Here is a 19,123-nt window from a genome sequence, read left to right as displayed (position 1 = left end):
CTTTGATCTGCTTGTATTTTAACACAGATTGTCTTAAGGTGATTTGTAAAGCACTTTGTGATGGAAAGCATTATGGTGTCTTAATTTTGTGGTGGGAAAAAATGTGTCTAATTGACACCTTCAGGAATATTGCAGTGTGATTTAACAGAGCAAGGAGTTAAAGTTAAATACAGTTTTATTGTGGTTGCTAGGCTTTTGCTACCTTCTTTTATGTGCTGTATTCAACTATATAGTCCAGTGTCAGAAATACTTATGAAAAACATACATAAACGAAAGTGGTATTTTTCTTATGGTTAAAATATATATACATATATGCCAAGAAAATTACAGCACATAATTTAAACACTGAATGCTTGAATTTAAGTATAATTGTCATAGTATTTGTTATGAATCCTTCAGAAAGTGCTGCTGTAGATTATATGATATTGTTCAAATAGTCATGATCTCTCTATGAAAAGCAAAAGTTTTAGAAAATGGAGGCACCTCTGGAATTGTGTGTATATATATATTTATGGATCCACAAGTATGTAGGTTTTCAAATAAAAAATATTACATATAATTGAGAAGCATATGTTTTGTGAAAGCTGACTGCATGTCGACCTGATCTGGCAGGAGTTAAAGGGTCAGTTTATCTGAATTGAAAGCTAGAGCTGTGTGAGACACCTAGCATAAAATTAATTATGGATCTGTTGCCTTTCTTACTGACTGTTGTCAAGATATATTTTCCAAATTAAAATCATTACTGTAGTTTAAACAGGGTTCTCTGAGCCTCTTGTAATGTTTTAAAGGAAACATCAAGTGGAGTAGAAGCAGTTAATTATCAAAGCTGGATGTGCTACTTGCAGAGTCTGATGTGTTTCTAAATGGCTGAACAGTTTGCTTTAGATTTTTTTCCTTATTTACTCTACAAGTGATGAGTTGGCTGAATAGTATCCTTGCTAAAAATGTTTCCATAGCTTAGTGGGGAGCACCATAATATTTATGTTGTTTTTAAAGAAGGAAAGCTTAATTATTCAACATTGACTGAGTACTGAGAACTGTGTAAATATTTCTGTAGGTAAGATGTACACTAAATAAATTATCTTGTCGATGATGCAACATAAAAGTTTGAAGCCTAAAGTTTGGGGGTTTTTGTTTAAATATCATGTTACAAATTCATAATTTTTCCTAACAAAATAACTTTCTTTGGAAAATGCAAAGTCAGAACGAACACTGAGAATTTATGTTGAGTTTAAGTTCCGCATCTAAATAAAATACCAGTGAAGCCTGAAGGCCAAATTCTCATAGTCCTGATGCCCATAAACAAATTCGTACCCAGAAAAAAAAAATGCCCCTGGGTTTGATTAGATTCAGTTGTATTAGGGGCACATTCCAAAACCTGACTCTTCCTGAAGAAACTTGACATTGAAACAATTTTGTCATACTTCAGTAAATTAATGCAGAAGTGTTTCTGAAAGAAAAAACCCAACCCTTACCTACAGTTAGGAGGAAAGAGCCTTCGATTAAGTGCTTCTGTTAGGTGCTAAGACACTTGATTTTAAGTGTGGAGAAGCAGGCACCTTTAGATGGTGAGTCAGAGCCGTAAGAGGTAGTAATTGGCTCCTGATTTGGATACCCTTCTACCCTGTGGATGTGCTTGTCTCTCTCCATCAACTGCTAGGGTCTTCGGGAGGTAGGCTGCTGAGGTAGGCACTGTAGCTAGATACTTCAGATTATCACCGTCTCCTAAAAACTCCAGTCGAGACCTAGGGAGCAGATAGCAGCAGTTTCTCTGCATGCTTCTGGGCACACAGTGATTGAGGTATCTACTGTTTATTGCTATTATTTTACTTGTGTATTTCAAATTTAGTTGTATTTATACTCTGGTTTTGTATGTAATACTAGGGGAAAAGGAAGGAGGTCGATACTGCTTTTATCTGTATTTTTAATATTTTTGTTTTTATTTATTCCAAAACATGTTATTGCTGACTATCAGTTCAGCAATGTCAGAAAATAAGTTGATTCTGTTTAAAATATCTCAGCTGAAACCTCTCTGCTTCATTTTTTTTAAATATTTTGATCATAACATACATATGTAAGTACTGCATGTAGCCTGAAACCAGGTAGCTTTAGTATGTGGCTACTAGCTTCAGGAGATACCCAAACTATAAAAATCAATCAATTGGCGCAAACCAGAGTTTGAATTAAAAAAACCCCCGAAACTCAAAACAAAAACCCAACAGTTCCTAAAGGGCTGTCGCCTTTTTTCCAAATTGCCTGGAGTAAATTTCTGGTACTGAAAACGGTATTAATTTATCTTATCAAATGTTAGTTTGTAAAAGAAATGCCTCTTAGCCAATTACTTTTTTTCGTGAAACTCTACCTTCTATCTTAGGCCATTCTCAAAGAAAGATTGATTTAAAAAGTTAACTTTCAGGTTATTAGGCAGGTTCTTCACATGTTTTCTGCATCCCAAGGAACATACTTGTTCGTGAGAATGAGCCTCTCTTTGGAGGTGGATCAAAAGAAATGGAAGAGGGAAATCAGGTGCTTTTAAAGTTTTCTTTAGGCTTCTTGGGACTACTTAGATTTATTTTTTTTATGGTCTTTTAACAGAGGCATGAAATGAGCCTGCTAGGTTCTTTTTCCTCTAAGCTTCTGTGTTCTTTTTGCTTGGGGGATTTCAGGTGAGAAATAACTGCACAAAATCTGAGGAGCTGGGATTGGAGTTTATCCAAGAAGAGTTCTTTGGAGCACAGCCTGAAGGGAGAATCCTGGTCTTTTTATCAAGAACTGGGAGGAGTTAGTGTTTTCTGGTTCAGAACAGGGAAAAGAAGTTTTGAAGAACTTAAATTTAGTCCCCATTCACTTTGTTGTAAGGAGTCATGAGAAGTAGAAGTCGCTTTTGTAGGACAGGAGTGCGAATGAAACTGTGTTTAGCCTCCGTCAGAGGTTCTGACTCTAGATTCCCCCTTTATTAAGTTTTAGAAGTGTATTTTAAGTGATTTAGCAGCAATCCCAGCCTGAAACATGAACAAGGAAATGATTGTGAATCTTAATTACTGACGTAAATTAACTTTTGCAAATAGTCTATTGTACAAATTGGTACTTTGATGGAAATTTATCAGTGGAAGCAAAACATGAAAGATCAGGAAATACTCAATTTGATTAACATTCAATAGAAATATTTGGGCAAATTTCTTTTTTGACGTAATGGCTGGAAAGTTGATGGAAACGTAGGTAGGTTAGCTGGCAGTTTGTTCCATTCTTTGGCTCATTGGCTAGAGGTCCACAGAAATGAAGGCTTTCGTTGTAGATATCCATATGTCACATTTGGAAGTAAGGGTGGTATGAATTTCCACGCAAAATGCAGATTCTGTGCGTGTTAACCCAGCATTAGTAAGTACAGTGGATATATTCAGTGCTTTTGTTTGCAGAAGATTGAGTCCCTAATCTATAATCTTATGGGATTTCCGTTTCAATGTAGTTCTCTGTGTATTTGCTAGTAATTTCACTGCCTGTGGTTTGGGTAAACCTTAGCTTTCAAGGTTTTAATTTCTCCAAAATTCAAATCTTGATGTGAGGCACATGATGTGAGAAAATATACTCTCACGTGAGCTATGGCTGGGTTTTGGTTTTGTAGCTGCAGTTTTTGTTCATTTTTGTACCTATAACTGCACACTAATAGAATGTGTTGCAGGTACTAATGAATGTTTTGATTAGTAGCTGCCTGACTACTGGCATTCAGGTACTTTGCTTATGCAGGTATTAAGATTAGAAGGTTAGGGTCACTTCTTTAATCAGAAGTTAAGGGTATGTTGCAGGGTAAAACGTTGTGATTTGTGTTAAGCTGGTAAAACCCATTTTTGTAATAGGTTCCTCTACCTTTAAGAAGAAAAACCTACTAATGAAATTACGGGAGATTTTACTAGCCCAGACTGCACCTGAGAAAGAAATCCCTTGTTCAGTGTGGCTTACTTATATCATGACATTTTCGAAGTAGTCACATCTGCCAGGTGTTTTTATGCCAGTGGTGAATAATAGCTCTGGGATACCTTTTTGATCTCACACCAAAATAAAAGAAATGATGGGTAAGCAGCAATGCAGTTTGAAATGCTGTCAGCCAATCTGTGAGTCACACATAGCTGAATTTTTATAATAAAAGACAGTGCATGGTATAATAATGTCTAATAACCATAATATTTTACATTTCAATAGCACCTTTCATCCAAGAATCTCAAAGTGCTTTACAAACATAAACTCACAATAAACTCATTAAGCCTCACAGTACTCCTGTGAGATGGTAGGTAAGTATTACCCTCAGTTAAGATTGAGAAACTGAATCATATAAAAGCTGACTGAATGGCTGGGATAAACAGAGCAGGGGTTATCTTGCTCCTATTACCTGTTCTAGCTATTAGGCCATGATTTTGTGTTGTTACATTGATGTAATAACAGTTTATCAAATAAAGCTTATCAGTTTGATGGCTGATAAGAAATAAATATATTGGGGTGACATTAGAAGGTTCTTGTTCTGAGCATGGCTCAGGAGTGTATTGTTTTCTCCTGCACTGAACCCAGTCTTAACTGAGTTGCCTTTGGTCACGAAGTGTCAATTTTGGTTGGCTGCGTTGTCAAATTAAAAAGCCATTCAGAATACTGCAGTGCGTTTGCACCGCTTTGCATTTCATTGTATGCTTATTGTCCAAAATGGACATCGTATTTTCACAAACCAAATTTATTATAATCCTAATAATTGTTTCTCTCACGTTATGTGGAACTGAGCTGTAATTTTCAGACATGGGTGGACATGTGATATCCCAAGTCCAGCCAGGGCAATCATGTTTTGCACTTAGGTGCATAATTACACTTTTCCACATATTTTATTAATGATTTGGGATTTGTAAGATGGGCGCAGGAGAAATTAATCAGAAGAAAATAAATAATGAATAGATAAACCAAACAGCATTAAATCCCAGAATTAGTTTAATTAGTTTAAATCATTTAATCTTAATTTGCTTTGGAAATAAATTGAAATAACTTTAATTCTAGATATTAATATCTGTACAATAGTTTCCTGTAGTTTTAAGGTTCCACTTTACATTCACAGTTCTTACTTGATGCAGATTATGTTTTTGAGGAACACTCCATAGAGAAGCCTTTTGGCATCTTTTTCCAGATCCTCAGCTGGTGTGGTTTGGTACCTCTGTGGAGTTATTTGTACTCTGTTTTCTGGGGCGTACTCTTTGTGTCTTCCCTGTTCCTCTTCCATTTAGCTAGACTGTCCGTAACATTTCATCACTTTTTAAGAAAAAATTCATCACTGATCTCGTGATATGGCAGTTAAAATTATCTTGTGTAATGGAAAGATATTTGAAGTCCAGTGCTTTGATGACAATGTCCTGATATTTTAGACTCTAGCCATCCTTTTTGGCACTATTTTCTCATTCTTTTATACAGTGTATCATAATTATGGCCCTGCATGATAAAAAGATGAATATACTTCCTGTTTGGTTCTTAGAACCCAGAAGACATATAGTATGTGTAAAAGTACAGGATTTTATTAATGTCTTTTGAATTTTTTTTTTAAAGATCCTATGGCTGCAGTTGATGAAATGTGCAGACTAGTGCAGCTCTGTCAGTTCCAAGACTATGGGCTATATTTATATTTCAGCTGAGGAAATATTTCTTTAGAATGAAATAAAATGAATAAAATGAATAAAATGAAATAAACATTGATGTGAGGGTCGCAGAACTTAAACGTATGAAGAATTTACAGATTTTCATATGTGAATTAATCCTTGGTAACTGTTCATGTATGTAGTATTGCACTGCAGCAAATAATGGAAGGTAAATCGAAGACATTTTAGCATGTAATTCTGCACAGTTGTGATGTTTTGCTTCCTGAAGATTACTTTTATTTATCAGAAAACAGAATATTAGCATTTGAAATATTAGGCTGTCACTGCGTTCAAACTGTATAGAAAATAAGCCCCCTTTTTCTTTTCTAGGGTATATTTCAGAAATCGCTGGGTAAAGACTGTCCACCCAGTTGTGCATCAGTACTGTTTGATTTCAAGCACACATTCCACCTTTCAGATGCCACAGAAAGAAGACATTCTTAAGCAACGAGTAGTAGTTGTTACTTTAAATACATCACAGTATCTATGTCAACTGGATCTTGAACCAGGTAACATAATTTCTAAACAAGAAGTGTCCATGCTTTGAGAATTATCTTCCTCTTACCAGTGTCAGTTCCTTACCCAATTCTTTGAACTGTTAAAAAATAAAGAAAACAATGATAATCTTAAAATGGTCTTCTCTTTTATGAATAAATGTTTATTACAAAGCTACAAACTGCTGGCCTTCAAATTAACCTTTTGCTTATTCTGTTTTTTCCTTATTTAAAAAAAAAATAAGTACTATCTATGATCTGGTGTTTCAGAGATCCAACAGGGAAAATTCTGTTTGAGATTCTGACTTTGAATATTATGCTCATTAAGGTCATTACTCAGTGGAGCATGTAAGCATAAATATACACAGAGAGCTTTTTTTCTTGTTTTGTGAATTGTTTAGCTTTGCAAACAACTCCCACACATACCAACCCATGCTATGTTAACATATACTTCTAGGGTTGTTTTCTAAACTGAAATATATTAGACTGATTTTTTTGGGGCAGAGGCTGCTTAGGGTTTATTGTTTTCTTGATCTCCAAATGAAATCCATCTGCTTTTTGGAGAACGTGGAATTTCTTTACAGAAGTTATTATGGTTAATTTTTTATGGCTATGTTTAGGCATTTGTTGCAGTAGAGAAAACTAACATGGAATTTATGGTAAATATTTTCAGGTCTTTAGATGGAAGTAACGGCTTTGTTTGGCAACGAGCAGTCATGCTGTAGTAATGTGTGTGCAGCTGTATGAAATTAATGTTTTTCAAACAAAACTGCTACGTTTTTATGTATATAATCTTAATTGGATGGTACACTAAGTCCTGTAATACTTTGTTTTAAACCTTAATATATATTGGTGTATAAAACCATTTCTTTTCTATACCTACCCTGAATTTACATTTCATAAAATATAAGTCTACTGTGGCCCAATTTTTTTCAAGTGCATTTTCTCCAGTGCATGGACTCCTCCCCCTCAAGAAACCTTTTGGTCCAATATTATCATAAGATTGGGTTTAAATTTTCCTTCAACTTCTGTTCCTTTTTTCCCCCCTACATTCGTTAAAGCCCATACCCAGCCAAGTGGCCAGGTATGTGTGCAATTTTAATGGAAATTTAGTATATAAAATAGTTAATAGGACATGGGGAAGTCCTTTTCACTGTCATTATCCGAAGCTCCTCATGGTGATGAAAAGATTTTCAGATTTGAGAAACCTACTGAGGGAGGTCTGCCAAGAGACATTTCCTCTTGGGATAAGGAGAGCTCGGATAAAACACTTGTTTAACTTCACGTATATCAGAAGAAAGAGGCAGATCTGTGGGCTACTGCTAATGTCACTGGCAATTGGTTGACCACTGTTGGTCATTTGATGGGTTTGAAAATTGTTTGTGTGGTTTCTAGTAGTTGTATAAGCCATACTGAATTTTTTTCTAGTTTTGGTTACTATCAGAATGCAGAACTTTCAGTACAATTTCTTGTATTTTTATCACTGTTTATTTTATCATATTTCAAGTTTCATTTATTTGCTGATATCTCTGTTTTACAGGTTTTTTTACACACATTCTGTTAGATGAAGCTGCGCAAGCTATGGAGTGTGAAACTATTATGCCTCTAGCATTAGCTAATAAAAACACAAGAATTGTCTTGGCTGGAGACCATATGCAGGTAAGAGCTATAGAATTTTTGAACGTAAAGTGCGTATTTATAATATTTGTATTTATATATTTAACGTATTTATCTGCTCCAAATTTCTGTGGTACGTGAATACCTCATAATCTCTAACGTAGACTCACAGTATTTCTGCTAAGTGAGAATATGCTGTTGTCTCCATTTTACAGTAAGGGAATTGAGGCACAAAGCATGTGAATTGTCCAAGGTTACATAGGAAATCTGTGCTAGAACAGGCTTGAGCGTGCTTAACCACTGAACTATATGGAAATAAAGTTTGGTTTTAAAGAGGGAAATGCATAAATTTTACCGGTCGTATAATGGAGGGGGAAGCCAAGGAAAATTCAAGGGTTGTTACTTGCATAAGCAATGGGGATCGTTATTACAGTCAGGGTAGGGGTTTCTCCTACTTTTTATGACTGCTGTTACCTATTGATTTCTGAAAGAATTGAAGAATACAGAGAATGTGTATTATGATTTAGACAACTTTTTTTTTATTAGAAGCATCATAATCTGGTAAGGATTTGAACAAGTAAGAAATAGGGAACAGAAACTAACCAGTGCCTTGACGTTACTGTGATGTGCCTAGGAATTGCTTGGTTTAAAGGATTTAGAAGAGTTTAAAACGCTGATTATGCATGTCATTTTGCAGCCTGTAGGCATGAGAAAGCACACTTGGAAAAGTCAACTTTACTTGCTTTGTTGATTTAGGCCAGATTTATTTGTTTTTAAAGATTTGCCTTTAATTGTCGTGACATTTCACAGTAGCAGTAGAGTGGATGTTTGCTTTGGTGTGTAGTAATAAACTTAGCGTGGTGTTGCCACTTACTTAACACTGCTAGATCATTTCAAGTCATGATCATAGTAATCCCAAGGATTGGGATAGTGCTTTTTAAATACAGATCTCAAAAGTGCTTTTTAAGAGACTGGAATTCTCACCACTTCAGGCTAGATCGCATCAGCCCAGCTGGTTGGCTAGAGTCTTGACCTGGCCTGTGTGTCTCAGGCTGCCTGTGTAAAGAGCTGTTCTATAGCTCAGGTTCTTACAGAAGCTACTCTATGAGGTATCCAGTATTTAAATTCCTAAAACTAATATTTATCTGAAGTGAAACTCAAACTCAGAATCTGAATCATATGTATTCAGAATGACAAAATAGATCGGCTTAATTTCTACATTTTAAAATTTTATTTCAAAAATCTTTGTTCATCATCTTTGGTTCTATTTTTCCTGCCATAATAGATGATGGTTTTATTGTTAAACAAGCACAGTAGTAGTGTAGTGTAATAGTGTAATAACTAGGCCACTTGGGTTTTGGTTTTTCCAATGACTTTCTATTTAATTTTTAAAAATTGTGTGACAAATTTCTGTATTTTCTGATCTGTACTATTTGTGGTAGCGCTGTAAAGTGCTTGTCAGAGTAATTGTGTAATGTCATTCAAACCACGGTTTTGGTTTGGTGTTTTTGTTTGGGGTTTGTTTTTTTTTTTTTTGGTCAAAAGCTGTCTGCTTTGAGTTTTTCATCTGTGCAAGCCACAAGGAAAAAACTTAGGTATAAGAGTTCTTCTCTCCTCTTTACATAGTTACCGAATGTTTTATTGTTCCTTTAAGAGCATGCTGGTCTTTTGTCACTTTTACAGTAGGAATGGGCATTTCTATGGAATAGGCATGGCGTATGTCTTCCAACTATGAATGTACAGTAAAAGTAACGTTTCATTTTTGTTTTGATGCAAAATACGTATGTTGGGAGCATGAAATTCCAAGTTCACGTATTTAGTTACATTTTCTTTGTATGTGTGTGTCTATTACAGCTCAGTCCTTTTGTCTACAGTGAATTTGCCAGGGAAAGAAACCTTCATGTTTCATTGCTTGATCGGCTCTATGAGCACTACCCTGCAGAATTTCCATGCAGGATCTTGCTGTGTGAGAACTATCGCTCCCATGAAGCTATCATCAAGTAGGTGTGAACTTTTTCACTGTATCATGCTTTTCTTTGACTGGTGTGAGTGAACAAAACAACTCTGAGCCAAGCACAACTGAACGAAGAGAGAAGCATTATGTGTTTCTGTAATGAAATCTTGTTGTTTCAAAGTTAATTAGTAGAGTAATTCTTTGTTACTGGGTTGAAATTTGGTGTCCTGGAAGAGTCTCCAGGGGTTCAGTTAGGCAGTTGCATTACAGACCCCTCATTCAGGTGGCGATGCTTTGACTGCAAGACTTGCAGCCTAAGCAAAAGAAGGGTTAACTTTCCCTTTTTAGCTGTTATGCAGTATATTATATAGGGTTTGTGTTTCTTTGAACTGTTTCAGAATTTTAGAGTTACCAGGGTGGATTATCTTGGAATGGTAAGCTATGTGCAATGTAAGGAACGTACAGATACACAACTACGAACAGAAAAAAATAGGTCAAATTTTGGGCAGGTTTCTTTCCTGTTGTCTTCTTTTATTACTTCTTTCAAGACACATTAACCAGTGGGCTTGCATTTTTATGCTATGATAAACTAATGGCTGCTAGTATAATGAGCTCATCCATGAGCTGTGCTAGAAAGAGTAAGTGCAATCATGGGGAAAAATGCTAAAGTTTAAATCCTGGCTCAAATATGTACTGAGGAATAGCATGTTGGTATCCAGTCATACTAATTAGGTTATCACTGTTTTCAAAGCAAAAGCAGAAATATTTAAGTGCTCTGGGGAATCAAAAGTGAGAATGTAATATTTTGTTACACAGCTTGATCTGTCTTCATTTTATGGACATATGCAGAAATATGACGGGGGCTAGCCGGCTGTCTAGTGAAAGTCCAGTGTGCCTAATTCCACTAGAAAGTATTGCTGTGTGAAGTGAAACCTGCTAAATACTCCGATGGTGGTCCATTTAGGAGATTGTCTCAAGTCTACTTTTTTTAATAATGTGGAATTTCCCCTGATAAATGGGACCATGGCACTTAAGACAGAAGTAAGTGTAGGAAGATGGTTCATGGTGGGCTCATTAATCATACCTACGTAACTGAAATAAAGAGACCAAAAGAAATTAAGGAAAGAACAAGCCATTAGTTCAACCTGACTTTGGAGCTGTAATTGGAAAAAACAGTCCTTGTAGAAAGGATGTTTTATTGTTTAATGAGAACTCATTACTAAGAATTAATTTGCAGAAGAAATTGTTAGTTTTGCTCATTGGCAGCAGTGGACTGCTGCAACTTAGTCCACAGAAGAGTTGCATATTCTTCAGGATTGTCCAGTGTAAGCCAGTTCTGGTCAGTAGTGGGCTGTGGTTGGTTGATGATCATTTGGTAGCAGACTAGTTTCTTTAGCTTTTCCGTGACCAGTTATTTACATCTTAAGCTACAATAGTTGGAAGCCTGGAAGAACTCGGGCCGACTGACTGCACAGTTTCCTGCTTTTATTGTCTTCATGTCAGGCTGCGTTCATGTCATTGCATCCACAGATTATATCTAAAGAACATTAAGGTTGGAGGTTGAGCATTCAAAAGTTAGATTATACCAGAATTCACTAATTAATGAAAGCCAGTACATTAGTTTAGCTCTACTGTGCATGCAATAGTATACAGTACTTAGAGTACTACCGATAGTAATCTGCAGTCTCTTCTTGTTGGCTTTTTGTCTTGTTCCATTCAATTTGCCTTCTTCCCTCCTGCTTTTCACCATGAAAGTAGTTCTTGCCTCATTTTGTTTTCAGTCAGCCAGCTTCTGTAATGCTTGCTGCCAGCAGAGGAAGTATGTTCTGGTTGTGTTTCTGGTGACTAGCAACATAGATTGGTCTGGAGTAGAAGTCACAGAGGAAGAGCTTGCTTGGAAGCTGAATGCTTGACCTGCATTATGCACAGTACACATGAGATCTTTAGTAAATTTATTTTCCAAGTTCAACAACTCTTAACTGATGTAAGCACACTTACTGTCCATCAAGCCTGGGGAATAACCAGTCCCAGACAGCAAGTGTTCCTTGTGCCCAGTTTCAAGCCACCAGAACTTCTGAGTGAAGCATGAGTGAGAATATTAGTAACTCTCTTGAGCTTTAGATTAGAAGAAAATACTGCCTTTGTAGAAAAAGTGTTAGAAAAACATATTTTTAGTGCCTTCTGCTCCGCCTGTAGTATGGAAATACCAGTTCAGAGAAATCACTTGAAGATGCCGAATGTTTTCCTTATGAAGTATTTTGTGATTGCATATTTTATCAGTGAGCTCATGTGTAGACTCCACATTTTATTCTGTTTTGCCTTGTTACAGTTACACATCTGAACTTTTCTATGAAGGCAAATTGATGGCAAGTGGAAAGCAGCCAGCACACAAAGATTTCTATCCTTTGACTTTCTTCACAGCACGTGGAGAAGATGTGCAGGAAAAAAATAGTACAGCTTTTTACAACAATGCAGAGGTAACTCTTCTTTGGCTTTGTTCTTGGCTGTTTTCTTAAAGCTCCCCTCCTCCCAAATTTATTAGTTTATGCTCAGTGTAGGTGGAAGACATAAATTGTCCTCTACTAGGAGAGAGGAACATGGAGTTTGCTAAACATGAAGTAGTGGACATTGCAAATGTAATAAACATTTCAATTAATTTATCTTCTTTTTTTCTTTGCAAATTGCAAGCTGCATATAGTTCTCTCAGGCTCATTCTTCAGGATGTCTTTCCTGATAATTTTTGTGACAGTCTGATGGATGTATCTTAGCAACTGAGAGTAACTGCAATTTGAAGTAAAACTTAATTTCTTTGACTGTTGTAGAAATGTTCCCACTCAGATAAGAGTCCTCTGGAGTAACATTTCATATTTGCTTTAATATGTTTAGGATCAGTGTCTAACTGATCATGTGCAGATGAGATTTTTTTTGGTGAGAACTTATTCTCAATATGTTTGTTTCACATAGATTTATTTGTATTCTTCAAAAATTACTTTCCTTCTCATTCCTTCTTTTGAGTCAGAAAAAACCCAAACCTAGAAAACCAAACAAAAACCAAACACCCCCTCACCCTCCCTCCCGACTGAGTAATACTTTTCGTAGTGGAAGATGCCTTTTTCCAGTCACCTCAAGTTAGGGAGGGGTTGACTCAACTCCTTTTTTTCCCACCAAAAAGATGTCTTAAGACATGCCCTTGACATTTGAAGAAAAACAAAGAAATATCACGAATTTTCTTAAACTTATGAAGAATTTTAACTGTAGTTAGGTTGCAGTTTAGCAGCAGTGTTTGTTATGAAGCACTGCAGAGCTGTGTTGCCCCTTGTTGGTCATGGTGCATTTCATCTGATGCACAATTTTCAACCTTTTTGTTGTTATTATGCTGCACTTGTTATGCATTCTTTGATGTACTAAAAGATCTACTTAAATAAGAAGCTCCAATGACTTCTGGACACATCGCTGAAAAAAACTGAAAAGAACCTGAAGGCACCTGACTACTTTCATTAATTTACTTGGATTGCTTTGCCATTTTAAAAAAGTTGTAAAAAACCTAAAAATATCTTCAGTGGCCAAGTAACTGTCTGAAAATTATGAGTCATTAATAGCTACAGGCAGAAATGAAGGACAACAGCTGCTTGAACACCAACATGAAAAACTGAAAATCAGATGATGAGGGAGACTTTTTCTGTTTGACCCTTAATGGACGTTTGCGTTGGGGCATCTTATGGTTCATTGGTGCCTATATCAAATATTAATCAGGAAAATGCACTTTCCCTTTTTGGTCTTAATTCTAAAATTTCCCTATATGGTGTTAATTCTAACTACATGTCCAGAAGCTGTATGCTTTCAGAAAAGCTTGCTAAAATACCTGCAAAAGAACATTATATTTGTGCTACAGTTTTTCTAGATATCAAAGTTTATTCTAATACCCTTTGGCAGTACAACTAGCTTTTAAATACAAGAATTTATGTTGCAAGAGGTTATATTCAGGACTTGCTCAAAAACAGCCACATATTTTTGCTGTCCTCTGAAAATCTGAAATTATAAAAAATAAACTATTTGTGACTTTTTAAGGATTAACAGATCTTTTTTTCTTTATTAGTTTCCTCCTGATTTTTTTTTAAATTCCTGAGTTTTTCAATAAACTGTTCCAGTTTAGATTAATTTTTTAAAAATACATACTTAAATGAAAATGTGTGTTGTATAATCCGATCTTAGATGCTAAGAAGTCAGCATAAACCAACAGATTTTTAGCAGTTAGGAACTACTATGCTTTATACTATTGTACATACCCTTTGTGATTTATATAATTTTCCATGTTCTTGAAATGTCCATAAAAGTCCCTAGAACTCCCACTCACCAATTTAAAGAAGAGATAATATAAAAGCTGGGAGCATTAAAGATAACTGGCTGAATAGGGAAGAGAAGAAAGTTAAGAATACTTGAGGTTCTTGTAGGAAAGACTATCTGCCTAGCTTCCATTAAGATGCTGTGCTTGCCTTTGTGATGCTATAGGAAAACTGCATTCATCAATTATCATGCTTTAAATAGCTGGATAAATATTTATTGAATGACATATTGACATGTATTAAATGACACATTGAATGTAAATGTTAAAAAACCCAAACAAACGCACAAACCTTCCATAAAGTTATTCAGAAATACCTTCCATAGTGCAGTATTTCTATTCAGTGTGTTGAAACAGAAGCTACTATGCCTGGTGCTTTTTGGCAGCAGGTTACTTTAAGCCTGTCTCATCACAGGAGGAGGTGTTCAGTTTTTATTACTCATTAGCCTTTTCAGGTAGCACGCTTAATAGTATTTCATAGAGGTGAACTAGCAGTTGATGAATAATCTGAAATTCCTTATGGTATCCTTTGGAATGGGAAGTGATTGGTATCTGGTATACATATTCTCTTTCTAGAGTTATCAAATTCTAATATGGCAGATATAAAATCCAGAATAAAAATAAAATAATCCCTATTTAGGCAGTATATTTACTGATGGAAATTAGTTAAAGTATGATAAGAAAGGTCCTACTGCACTTGACATTTTTGTAAGAACAGAAGCATGAAAATTAAGGTTATTAATATAATTCCCCAGCTTGAACTTTAAAGGTGACATTTTTGTGGGCAAACATTTATGTCAAGATTAAAAAAGGTACTGTATAGTAAATACGTTGTTTTAATACATGATACTTTTAGAGTATTGCTATAGAATGCAATAGTATTATTGCTTGTTCAGTAAGGCTATGTAATACTGTGTCATGTAAATGTTTTAGAGCTTTAAAATTCAAGTTCTCTTTCAATATCAAAAAATGATCTTCACTGGAGCATACTTTTAAGAATTCTGACTTTCTTTTAAGGTGTTTGAAGTAGTAGAGCGTGTTGAAGAATTAAGAAGAAAATGGCCTGTTGCCTGGGGCAAATTGGATGATGGCAGTATAGGTGTCGTAACACCTTATGCTGATCAAGTGTTCAGAATTCGGGCTGAGCTTCGGAAGAAAAGACTGTCTGATGTCAGTGTAGAGAGAGTGCTAAATGTTCAGGGTAAGTAATAGTTATGTGTCTCAAAGATATGCTAAGGAAGTGAAAAATGTGACTGGTGAAGTTAAGTAGGACTTACTAAAACGATCAGAGCAAAAGGAGAGCTGTGACATAGCCCATAAAAAACGATGTATCAAAATGAAACTGGCAAATATGCTGATTGGATGTTATTCCAACGCTGAATACAAAAGGAATAAATTAATGAATGTGAGATTTATCTGTTTTCAAAATTAAGTTCAAGCTTACTTAAAAAATAAATTGATTGAGTGAAAAATGTGAAAACTGATGGATTTTCATCGTAACAGGAAAAACAGAGTTCCATCTAAAAATGTAACAAAGCTGTAGCCTCAAAATGTTTTGCTGATTTTTGCATTTGTGGAATAGATTGTAAAAAGGGGTCCACAAATTTAGGTATTTGTTCCTAGAATCACATCAATAACAAGAGTTTTGTGTAGGCATAGCCTGTTGCTAGTTGCACTTTTAGTCAGTAATAAACAAAGGAAGATAATGAAGTGAGTGACAGCGAGTAGTGTGTTCTGTTTTTTCATGGTAGATATTCATATATCTGAGAAATTTTAAAATATGAAACAGGAATGTCCAGAAATTTCTTTTAAGGTAGAATAAATAAATCCAAGATTTGTTATTGGCTGATTGGCAACCTTGTAAAGATAATTAGCATTTCAGAAAGTTCTGGAGTGATTAATATCAAGATGAAAAATAAGTTTTAAAGAGGAAATATTCTTGTAATAGAATATGCTATTTATAGTGCATCTTTTAAAATTTTTAAATCTTATTATTCTTGCATAAAGCTCTTCATGGGAAGGGTAGCTATCAGTTCTTCAGAATATCTAGGTGTGAAATCTAACTGGCAAGTGCAGTGATCTGATTGTGTTACTAGCAGAAATAACTACAATTATCCTAGACATTTGTTTTTTGTTTCATTTTAGGAAAACAGTTTAGAGTTTTGTTTCTCAGCACAGTACGAACACGGCATACATGCAAACATAAGCAAACACCAATTAAAAGGAAAGAGCAGTTACTGGAGGATTCAACAGAAGACTTGGATTATGGTTTTCTGTCTAATTACAAACTTCTCAACACTGCCATTACAAGAGCACAATCCTTGGTAGCTGTGGTGGGAGATCCTATTGCTTTATGTTCCATTGGAAGATGCAGGTACTTTATATATGTTCCTTAGTTAATCAGGGCTAAGGGTACTAGAAAATGTGTTTATCTATGACTGATGGATTTAGTAAAATGATGGATGTTCTTTTAGGTGCCAAATAGACACAATATATTTAAACCCTTAAAATAACTGTATAATGAAATTGAAACTCTTTGTGTTTATATCCATAGAAATACTGTAAAGATGGTAAAGCATTAGTTGTGTTCCCAACTCTTGCAGAGGCTTGAATCTGCAGGCGTGGTTTCAGCTCGTCCAAAGTGTGCTGCTGAAGCTCACCCCTCAGGCAGAGCAGGCAGCTGTAGCCCTGCGTAGGCTGAGCAGTGTCAGTCTATGCTGTGGTAGTTCCTGAGATGCCATCTACCAAGTCTCCTCTGGAGCTGGAAGCACGCGGTTGTGCAAGGGCCGCTCTGTCCCCTGATTAGTAAGTCTTGCTGACAGGGAAGAGAGGGGACTTTTTTTTTCCATGATAGTGAAGAAAACCACTACAGATGGGAGGCAGAGCATTTTAATATCCTCCTCGGGTGGACAAGTCTGGCTTGTTTTGTTGTTGTTTTGTTTTATTCTGGTTTTACCTTCTTGTCCAGAGTCAGAGTGTCACCATGTATAACAACCTACAGAGAAAAAGTGTGAGATATCTACCACCTGGTCATTGATACACTGTCTTTTTATGTATTTATAGTTGCTCTAATTTTTACTTGACAGTAACAATTGCAGATGCTTAATTTATTTTTAGTGGGTTTCTTTGGTATACCTGTTAGAATTTTATATATAAATCAAAGTAATATGTAATTTGGAGTTAAAAATTGTGATGTAATGTAATATTTTCAAGTTGAATATTATGGCAGTCATAAAGGTAGAAGACTTCAAAACCATTATTTATGGTTTTATATGTCTTCACGACACTAGGAAAAAACTCGTTAAGATTTGAGCAAATTTACTTTTTATAGACTTAAACGAAGCAATGTGAAAAATGCTAAGATATGTAAACACTGATGTTAAGGATACCAAGTTCTTGTTCTTCAAAGGTTTCCTTTTCGATGGAAGAGCTGAAATGTTGAGATGATCAGAGATAAACCCTGAGGCTTATTTCTCGAAGAGAGGAAACAGTGCACTGACTGCATTATTGTAATACAGCTAAAAATACGTATTAGTCAGTTCTTCTATCTACGTTGTATTCTACTTTCCTGAGCAGTATTCTTTTACTGTATTGAAAATTGATGTGTTTTTCAAAGATAAGAATTGAAAAACCCAAATGGAACCCAAACCTTTGTTTACTGCATTTATGAAATAAACCTGAATTTAACCACATACCTGCTGGTGACACATCAAGAGTATCCGTACATTAATACGGTGATCTGCTCTAAACTGCTAATAACATCTTATTGAAAGAGAAATAAGGGTTGTGGCTTTTTTCACTTTTCCCATTACCTGCTTGTTTTTTAGACATGATCTGGTTTATGTAGCTAACTGATGAGAAGGAGCTAACTGATGCCTCTCGAGCGCTCGATCACAAATGATGAGTGTCTGTTACAGTCTGCTGGTGCAGCCTCTAGTTTATCAACTTACGCTGCAGAGATGCATGACTTAGCTTAGCAGGTTACCATGCTGTGCTGACTGAGATTTCTCTTACCGCTTGTTCAGAAATTACTCTTAGTTGATAAATTTTGCTTCTCTTCCCTACATTGGGGTTCAGGATGTGCAGTGTTACTTAAGTCAGAGAGTGAGTTAGTCTAGCTAGCACCTAGGACCATTATTGGTTCTCTAACCATTTGTCTAAGTACAGCTTTTGTTGGAAAATAACCATGTCTCTTATTCTCTCCAAATCCCAATGAGGAAGATAATCTCTTGAATTTTCACGTAAGCCTGAGTGTTGAGTTTTTAAGTTAGATACCCAGAGGGGACCCAGTTTTCAAATGTGGGGGCTCAGCAGTTTCTTCAAGTATGGCTCCTTCAAAATGTCTGAAATAGGGCATGCAAAAACTTACTAAAATAAAAGTATAGACTATCAGCACAGTACATAAGATACAGTCTTGGCAGTTAGGGATTGAGTTTGCCTTTCGAAGACCAGCAGCTGTTTATATATGTTTAGCTGTTCAAAATTACAAAACAAAAAGATAGTTAAGAATCAAGGAGCACTGGAGCTTTATTAAGATGTATCTCAAGCTTTCCCTTTAATACACCGTTGTCTTGTTTCACTGAATAATTGAACATTTACTCTTTGAAAATAGCGCTGGAGGGGCTCAGGCGTGCTGCTGGAAAGATGGTTCATTTTTAGTACAAGAGGAGTACAGAAATCTGAAAGAAGTGACATTTCATTAGGAAAAACAGACCTCAAAAAAGTTTAGAGAGTACTTGAATTTTATAAATATTCTAATACTTGTCAAAATGAGTCAAGACTCTGTAATGATAGTTGCAGAGCGCTCTGTGAAGTATGCCCAGGGTAATCATTACATTTCTGTGTGTTACAATCGGACTAGACAGGGCTGTTTTGGCAGACACTCCCTTTAAACTGTAGAGCACACTGTAAGACAGAGACAGCAGTATTTTATTCTCTGTTCTTACACCCCAGTACAAGTGTTCCGTGTGTAGAGGGACTGCTTGGGGCATTTTAAGCAAAAGTGGATGGGTCTCAGTGGATTTTTGTGGTACTTGGCAGTAGGTTTGGTGACTGA

At 35.8% G+C, this 19,123-nt stretch overlaps 1 protein-coding gene across 7 annotated transcripts in view; it reads left to right on the top strand.

The window, feature by feature from the left end:
- The window catches only part of HELZ (helicase with zinc finger), a 95,113-nt gene that overhangs the window by 54,748 nt on the left and 21,242 nt on the right, over positions 1–19,123 (top strand). For all 7 annotated transcript variants that reach the window (XM_075169455.1, XM_075169454.1, XM_075169450.1 and 4 more), the window contains 6 exons: positions 5,991–6,169; positions 7,695–7,813; positions 9,626–9,771; positions 12,055–12,202; positions 15,085–15,268; positions 16,213–16,441. In XM_075169455.1, coding sequence (XP_075025556.1) covers positions 5,991–6,169; positions 7,695–7,813; positions 9,626–9,771; positions 12,055–12,202; positions 15,085–15,268; positions 16,213–16,441 — 1,005 coding nt within the window. The remainder of the gene's footprint in view (positions 1–5,990; positions 6,170–7,694; positions 7,814–9,625; positions 9,772–12,054; positions 12,203–15,084; positions 15,269–16,212; positions 16,442–19,123) is intronic.

Source organism: Calonectris borealis, chromosome 20 (assembly GCF_964195595.1).
Source record: "Calonectris borealis chromosome 20, bCalBor7.hap1.2, whole genome shotgun sequence".
Lineage (NCBI taxonomy): Eukaryota > Metazoa > Chordata > Aves > Procellariiformes > Procellariidae > Calonectris > Calonectris borealis.
The sequence above is the reverse complement of the archived record's forward strand: the minus strand, read 5'-3'. Positions and strand labels throughout refer to the sequence as shown.